The following is a 9,401-nucleotide window of genomic DNA, read 5'->3' on the forward strand; positions in this document are numbered from 1 at the left end:
AAAATAATAAATTGCTTTTATCATAAACCGACTCCTTCCTATCTTTAAGTATATTAATTTACTACTGATTTATTTTAATGTTATACATTTTCGTTGTTATATATCTCTACCTACTAATACGTTGTTATAAATACAACAACAAATAAAACAAGCAAATAATGTATCTTATAAATCTACAACAAAAAACATAAAAAACAGCAACAGTGGCAAAAACGATTCTCCGTCAGAAAATCTCAAAAAAGAAAAAAAGAAAAATGGTTGCTATTTTGTTATATATATATAAACACACTAACTTTTATAACTTTTATTTGATTTTAATACCATACAGTGTGAACAACAATATTGTTCTAAAAAAATTATATCACATCTAAAAATATAATCGCTATTAGCTAGCTATATCGCTATTAAGATATTTTTGTCTTAATTTTCTTTTTTAGTTATTTTCCAAGCGGCCTGTCTGCTAAACTTAAATTGCCTACGTTGCAGTAAATAATCAAATGTCGTAAGATAGCATGGTTCATTAAGTTAAACCCAATGCGTGAAGATATTGTGAGAATAATATTGAAGATTTTTGGATTTATGTTTATTCACGCTCTGAATTTCCTACGTCAGCAATTCTTGAAAGTGAAAATAACAATACGGCAAGGTCTCGTCAGCAGTTTTTCTTATTCTGATAGTTATGCTCTCAGCATCTAGGTCATGGTCGAAGAGATCTGATAAAATCCTACCCTTATGTGAGAGCACTTATGTGATTCTTGTCTGTGCTGCAAAACAATCATCATTGTGTTCTAAACGGAGCAACAGAAATAGTTTCTAAGTGAAAACACGTTCATACGAAAAGTGTGTAAGAATTTATTTCATTAAATAATTTTTTTTTAATTTAATCACTAACAGTAGTGTGATATTGGTGAATTTATATAGTTACATCCATATAAAGTATTTTCAATAAAATCAATTCGATTAATGATCCTTTTTTTACCTCTACCTACCTACTAAAGTAGACCCATTTACATTGCATTTCAAACTTTATAGAAGAGGAAAAATTTATGTGTGACATGGAAATATAAATACGATAAATATATAATAGTCCGGTCAATCTGGACATTCCGTGATACGTTATATTATGACGATTACAACTTTTACAATTTTTGAGATCGTAATATCTCAAAAATGGTGGGTCGTATGAAAAAAATTGTTAAGACGTTTTTTGTAGATTATTAGAATATTATGATCTACAATTTTTTGTCCGAGGTAATTTTCCGAAAAAACTTACAGTTTCCCTGAAAATCGCGAAAAACTTATTTTTTTGACCTTTGACCTTGAATAATTTTTTTCCATGCAATGCAATGATTGGTAACTTCTAAATTATATTTATACCTGTATTTTAAACATCTTCACTGATTTTCAGCTTGTTGTGAATTTATGTTTTGCTTTTCTTATAATTTGGTCTAATTTGACCGGAGTATAATATATATACATGTAACATTTGATACACATATTCGGTTATTTTTATAATATATACTTGTCAGCGTAAGATTAAAAAACCATTGGATTATAATCTAACTCGCGAGATTGCAAACTGTCGAATAATTGTGAATTTGTCTGTAAAACAATTGTGTGTAAAATTTTTATCTAAACAACAAAAATTTTCAACTAAACAGTTTCACGTCGATAGACATATTTTTATCCCGACTAAATGCTCCTCTTGGTATAAAACAATCTTCTTCTTCGGAATCTTGGTATCCGGGCGGAGCCAGGATTAGCCAATAATAAAATGCAGTTCACTTAAATAGGAATAGCTTCTTGGAATGTGAATAGAATACTACTCTAATTATACCCTCTAACTACTCTTTAAATGTATTCTCTCGGCTAAATCATTACCATCGGTTATAAGGATGAAATATGGTATAAATATAGTTTGAGACCTGAGCAAGTACATAGGACAGTTAAACTCTTACGAGAATGGGAACTATGCAAGTAAAACCCTGGGATTTCATCTACATCTTTTCCTTTACATACGCGGGTGAAAACGCTAGCCAAAAGCTTGTATCTTTTGTCAAATAATCAACTGATGACCCTAAGTCTCGCTAGAGCTCGTGGCCGGGCCAATTTTTAGATAATTTTGATTTTGATTCATTCAGAATAGTCCAGGGAATGTTTAAAAGGTAGGAAAAGGAAAGGTAGGTATAAGATTCCGCTATTAATTTAATTCATACTTATATTTTGTAAAGTATGATATTGGCAGGTTAACTTCCATGAATAGATATATTTTATGGTATATATAACGATAGGTACCTACAATAAAGTTCTACAATGCTGGAGATAAGTTTCTCGCTTATAAAAAAAGTCTCATTTAAATACATGCGACTATTTCTGGAATATCTTGCCAGCTATGCAAATAAAACAACTTTTACTATAATGTAGGGAGCCATAAATAATGTTCTCTTTAATGAGGACTCATGTAGCATCTATCAGATGACTTCTCTAGAGATATTGCTATATTTTAGGTCAGATATACTAAACTATACAGAACAGAAATGTATTTTATAAAGTTTTCAGTTTCTAAAATAATATTACAAATAGAAACATTTGATTGGTAATTTTCTTTATTATAAATTCAGACAAACTATAGGTTAGGTTTAGATTACATTTTTTTTAGGTTTTTTCTCTGCAGTTTTCTTTCAATCGAGTTTTGATCATCCGGATATAATATAATGATAACAAATGTAGAGCGACTTTGTTTGCGACGTTGCGTTGCGAGCGACGTTGAATTACCTACATCATTTCAATGTACACACGTAAAATTAAATAGGTAACAAATCAACGGCAACTGCCGTTATTTTTTTTTTCTTTGTAATTTTAAACTCATAGACATGGTAACCTTTTAGTAATCTGTGCTTATGTTAACGTCCAGCATTAGAGGCTAAATAATGCATTATGCATCATATATTATATTACTTTGTACAAAGAAATTGTATTTCAGACAAATACAAATCTACGTGTGTGCATTGTCATAGATCTTTTAATACGTTTAGCACAAAAATTAACAGCCTACAGGATAGAGCATAGCAATAACGCAGCTACGTTATAAGTTTTGAGATTTTTCGCATATATTCGTAGCATTTATAAAATACTATTGAATAAAAACTTTTGTATGTATTTGACATAACATATTCATAATATACATGAATTTAATTATGTAACATTTTAATCCGATATAATTTCTATGTTTTAGTTTATTTTCATGGATTGAGAGAGCACAGAGAATCTATTTAAATAGAAGAATTCGCCAAACTGAGTTGCTAAGCGTAAAACTTTAGAACGGCTCAACCAATTAGGCAATTTTTTCATCTATAATCAATTATATGCATACGTATCGGTATGGTATTATTTATATTCATTAAAATAAGTTTCTGAAGAAATGAATGTATCTATCTAAATAGATCAAAATAAGAGTTCAATAACCTTTCAAGGTCCTTTTGAATAAATATTGAAAAAAATAATAATAACGGCCAACTCGATCGATGTACTTCAAAAGTTTCAAGACTGACGTCTGTATGTAGTCGACGGACTTTCCACAGGCCTTGTAAATGTTGCTCTCTATTATCAATCTCAACGATATACAAGAGCTTGTTCAAAGTTATTATATAATTACAATATATTTATATGAGACTTAAAACCTAAATTTACATTAGAAATGTGTTATGATATGAAATTGCTCTTCGGTATTAGATAAATAGATATAATATAACATGTAGAAGATGTATTAATAATTATTTGCAAACAATTTTTTTCGCAATTTATTTTATTCGCCTGAAGTTTTTCTTAATCAAGGGTGACTCGTGAGGGCAGCATAGCTTTGACATTTGAAAATTGTGCATTAATTAAAATGCTTCATACAATAATTGAAGTATTGCTTAATGAGGGTAAATTTGGCCTTGAACGCTCTGCACACCTTTCTTGCATCTGGGGCATTGCAGAAGGCTTGTATTATGAGGTGGTGGCAGCACAGCGCAGGCGTAGAGCTTTGTGTGGTATCGACCGGTGCTTCCGCACGAAAATAGGTGCGCAGTTGAGGGTCCCGAGCAAAGCGCCGACCTCTCGCGCAGAAAGCTAGGGCCAGGGACGCAGGGGCGGAGGGGACCGAGCTTGGAGGGCGCGAGCTCCCGGACCCTCACATTACGTAACCCACACGCACAGGACGGCGCACAAACAATGTGATTTTATTTTTTTTTTCGATTTTTCTACCGTTTTTGACTATACAATTTTTAGGATAAGTATCGTGATATAATATAGTTCGCGCGACTTTTATTTCGCTATAGCTTTAGTGTTTAGATGTAAAAATGTCGACAACATTGAACTACGTACATAATTTCTGGTTGAGATAATATTTTATGTTTGTAGTAAAAATTATACCGATAATTAATCATACCGTTAAAATGAGATCTCCGTTTATTTTTGTGAAACAGTTATAGTTTATTTTAAACTGATTCTAAATCCCGGGGTTAGTGAAATGTTTTTTAAAACTTTAAAAAAAATAAGGAACTTTTTAAAAATATTATGAAAATTTCATGTTAATTTTCATAAAGTATTTTAAAACCCTAAAGTATTATTTATAAATTTTTAAATATTAAAGAAGAAGCGATCTACGATACTGAACATGACGACGACTGGTAAGTAAGAATTCTTTAATATTTTTAAAATACCTCGATTAATAAACCTTGTCCACTAAAACTAATATATTATATACATTGTAAAATCAATCATAAAGGAATATAAACTAGATCACCTATTATAAAATTCTAAAAAGTTCCTTTTTATATAGGTACCTTAAATCAGAATTGATTGAATATTCTTTTGTGACTGTCATAAATTTTTGTATATACCTATGTTGCAAATTTTTAATTTAAGCTAGAACATATCAAAGCTTTACCTAGTATTGTATAATTAGTGTAGTATTATGTTATCTGTGGCTATACTTACACATCTTATTAAGCTCTTGTGAAGCGAGGAAGGGCGGGGATTCTGTTCTCAGACGGATGGGATGGAGATAGGGTACCTATGTAGCTAAATATGTAATTGGTCTATTACTATTGTTTATGTTGGTCTATTATTCTAGAGTATACTAAATAAACGACAAACTTAATTTGTTTTTTGTTTTGACACGCCCAAGTGGGAAAATATATACAAGTCGTTGTCCCAATAGAATACATTGAATTCGCGTTATGCTGATGCATATTAACAGATAACATATTATGCATAACCGGATAGGTAGTCTTTAGTTACTCAATTGAAGAATGAAGAAGCAATTCAACTTGTCAGCAATCATATTATGTCGCTCAATGAATAGGGATCTATTACGGACTTAGAACATTGGATACTTAAGCATCAGCTATCACCTACACACGCGAAATGAATTCTACATAAGAATTGTAAATATGTACTAACTTTGAATCATGTTTGATTAGACAAGTAGTAAATTCGTTCCCAGGAAAGTTATACGTGTACTGCCAGTCTGTAATTTAAATTACACCGGGTCAAAAGTATATTCCTTACATTTAATTTAATTTAACTGTGATTAATGAATGACGTAACTAAACGCGCGCCTGTCCGAATCTAACAATACAAGTTGTTGATGTTGCAGTGCGCGCGCAGTTTCAACGTAACCGCTGTGCTAACCAGCGCGCGAACGGTTGACATTTGCGCCATTTTTCTCATATATTCCGTCACGATTATTAATAATTGTTTACTATTTCGTGGTCCTTTCATTAACAAAAATATGGCTATAAATAATTAAAAAATCCAATAAAGTGCAATTAATACAATTACTTATAAATAAAGCAGTGTTTTAAATAAATATACAATTGAGTCGGAAGAGGAAAACATTACATTACAAGTCCAGGCAATGATGGAAAGTGATTCCTTTGCAATCGTTGATATAAATATAAATGATAAGGACACAATCCATACAAACAGAGATAATGAAATAAATAATCATAATAAGCAGAAGACTTCGATTCCCACTGTTATAAAAATACGTGAGTTTTTCTGTTATCTCTTCAACATTATATTTATAATACATTTTTTATCTTAAAATTATACACTGTACTTACCTAATAGTTGTATATGGGTACTTTTTTCATAATTACTGCTTAACTTATAAAATAATTCTGTCAAACAAAAATCGATATGGTTAATATTTATATACTTACCCAATACAAAATGTTTTGATTTATTTGTAACAAAATGTTAGACGGTCTCATTGCACTTTTTTATTTATTAGTAGGTTTCGATTGCTGTTTCCTAGCAATTATTAATAAAAAATACTTAATTGAGAGCGTGTAGGTACTCTACTCAGCCACATAAGTTCAATGAGATCTTCTTACTGTCTATTAGAAGCGTGGGAGTACCCATTTTAGATCATTCATGTTTCCCACGTCAAACAAATTTATAGATCTCGTTAATATTAATTCTGTCAGGCAATCATCTTCATCAATGTATCTTTAAAATGTTGTAACTGGACAGGAACATTTCAAAACAGTGCTGTATTTAATAATGAGCTACATTAAGGTCACTGGTAGTTAACGATTGCATAGCTTCCCAGTTCCCTTAATAATAGCAACAGCACAATTTGGTGTTAGCGCATTGATGAGCACGTTTGTCGCTTCCGTTGTCCGTCCTCAATAGTAGAGGTATGGAGGTACCGCGCGGAAGGTGGACATTCCCGCGAGAAATCGCGCTCTGTGTACGGCCCTGGGAAACTATATACCACAGATAATACAGATTATGTCATTATATATATGCTTTGGAAACCTGTCCTGTCACACTTCGCTGCTCTCGTTGCAATCATTGTAGTATAAGCGTACAAAAGAAGCACAGAGTACACCGGCAATGCAAATTATTTAACCCTTTATTCTCAATTCCATTTTAATACGAATTTCTCACAATTATATGAAGTGTACCGCTGTTCCATACTTCCGAGTTGCTTTCGTAAACATAGAGATATTGATGTTTATCACAAAGTTTATCACCTTACGCTTCGAAACCATGATAATATTTAGCCTAATAACCTAAAAAGAGATTTTACATGTTGTGTATAATTTTTGAATTCATTTGCCTGCGTTAGTTATTTCGGTTAGCTCGTAGTTTAGCCTATAAGTAGAACAGTAATTCAAGGATTAATTTGAAGTTTTGGAATACATTTATATAAGATCTTTTAAAGACTTAAAAAAATAAATAAAAAAAATAACATTATGTATGTACTGAACGCGCGACCTATTTCATTAAGTAAATGATATTATAAAAACTCTTGGGGATTAGAATGCACCTAGGTAATATAATAATAGCTTGGCGTTAAGCGTTATTACTCAAATAATTGTATGCAAGTAATAATGATATGTTAATTAAATAATTGTTTGTAGAAAGAGATCGCGGCGAGCGTGATTACATTGGATTTGCGACTCTACCGGAGCAAGTTCATAGAAAATCAGTCAAAAGAGGATTCGATTTCACGCTCATGGTTGTAGGAGAATCCGGCCTAGGCAAATCCACTCTCATCAATAGCTTATTTCTTGGAGACCTGTATAAAAATAGAAAAATTCCTAATGTTCAAGGTAAATTTACAATTACAAATACTTTTCGTGGTCATTTACATTCATAAATATATACCTTTATATTTGTAAAGCGAATGCTAGTTCTGTTATCACAATATTGTTTACATAAGATTGGTGTTTACATAACAAACACGTTCTGTTAATCCTAACAGATAGGCTAGAGAAAACAACAACAATAGAAAAGAAAACCATGGAAATCGAGGAACGCGGTGTAAAACTGCGTCTGACTATAGTAGACACTCCGGGGTTCGGTGATGCGATCAATTGTGAAGATTCTTGGAGGGTGTGTTCAGCTTATGTGGATGAGCAATTCCGACAGTACTTCACCGATGAGAGTGGTCTGAACCGAAGGCATATGCAGGATAATAGGGTGCACTGTTGCCTTTATTTTGTTCCGCCGTGGGCTCATAGGTAAGTGAAGTTTCTGGAAAGATGTGGAACGCAAAATTACAAGTCAATCCCTAAAATTTTAAAAATTTTGTTTGTATATTGTTACTTTTATTGCTAGTTATTTACTGCTCTTACGAACACTTCCCACAAACATTGTTACTGTAAGAAATACGAAATTCAAGACGAAACAAAATACACAGTGACATAGTTTTAGATAAGAATATCATACATGGTCCAGCGTCAGAAACACACGTGCGCATTGATAAGGACTATAAAAGAGTGTGTCATCCTAAATTTGATAGTACATACTGTTCTAAGAACGCGATGTGTGCTTTATTTAACTAATTCTCTATTATTAGGCATGGAATTCTTCACCGATCCATATTATATTCACTGATACCTTAGGAGGTTGTGACGCACTAAGCCTTTGTAATCGAATGTACCTCATTAGTTCATGAACATATTATTGCATTACACATATGAAGAAGAATAGGTAAACATGCAGATTTTCGAGAAATAGAGTTATTTTAATAAAAATATATAAAATCATTTTAAATCACTTATCTAATGCTATTACTGTTAATGTACCTACTCGTACATAACAATTAGGATAAATATGGAGGAAGGAATTTTCTAATATACTAACTACTGTAAACGTTAAACAATGCAGAAACTCATTCTATATTTTGTGTTATGAATCAAGCATCCATATTGAGTGCAATAGACAACTCAGTTTCTGAGTGATGTAAATACTAACATTGGAATAATAACATAATTGTTATAACAATCGACAGCTTAATAAACAATCGTTATTTGGCTATTATGCTTCATACAAAGTACCAATAATGGCGCATTATTTTACAAGTATTGCGATGACGATCAATAAAATCTTGTTGTGTTAATGGTCTTGATGGAAATCGTCTGCTAGATTGGTGTCTGCCGCCGTGGCGATGCTATTTGATTAATAGTTTAACCTCAGACCAATAAAAATGTATTTAATACTCTCTTTATTTCTCTAAACTGTAAAGATAATGTACCTTATACAATAGGTTGGGAAAGATTTTGCATTGCTTTACAAAATATATATCTAATAATAATTTGAAAACTACTTGTATTAATAGAGAAAAAACCCGTACACCGTATGAACACGTAACACGTAGTTATTTCTATACCACTCAACAACAAGAAACATTTTCAGCTTGCGGCAAGTAGATTTAGAAATGATGAAGCGACTGCACCGCAAAGTGAACATTGTGGTTGTAATCGCGAAAGCTGACTCGCTCACTGCTGCCGAAGTGAAGCGGCTCAAGGCGCGCATACTAAGTGACCTGGATGAACATCAGATACAAGTAGGTACAAGTAGGTAACTGGGTATCTTATTGTTTGCGAGTCCCGAGA

The 9,401-nt window shown here is 32.1% G+C and overlaps 1 protein-coding gene across 2 annotated transcripts in view; it reads left to right on the forward strand.

The window, feature by feature from the left end:
• The first annotated feature begins 4,181 nt into the window (after positions 1-4,181).
• LOC119830713 (septin-2) overlaps positions 4,182-9,401 on the forward strand; it is a 12,399-nt gene continuing 7,179 nt past the window's right edge. Inside the window, exons 1-4 of one of the 2 annotated variants that reach the window (XM_038353825.1) lie at positions 4,182-4,673; positions 7,422-7,613; positions 7,766-8,024; positions 9,202-9,352. In XM_038353825.1, the coding sequence (XP_038209753.1) occupies positions 4,661-4,673; positions 7,422-7,613; positions 7,766-8,024; positions 9,202-9,352 (615 nt within the window). In that variant the 5' untranslated portion in view covers positions 4,182-4,660. Of the gene's footprint in view, positions 4,674-5,630; positions 6,039-7,421; positions 7,614-7,765; positions 8,025-9,201; positions 9,353-9,401 lie in introns of those variants that run through there. The other variant, XM_038353824.1, reaches the window with a different exon arrangement.

The sequence above is a fragment of the Zerene cesonia genome, chromosome 12 (assembly GCF_012273895.1).
Source record: "Zerene cesonia ecotype Mississippi chromosome 12, Zerene_cesonia_1.1, whole genome shotgun sequence".
NCBI lineage: Eukaryota > Metazoa > Arthropoda > Insecta > Lepidoptera > Pieridae > Zerene > Zerene cesonia.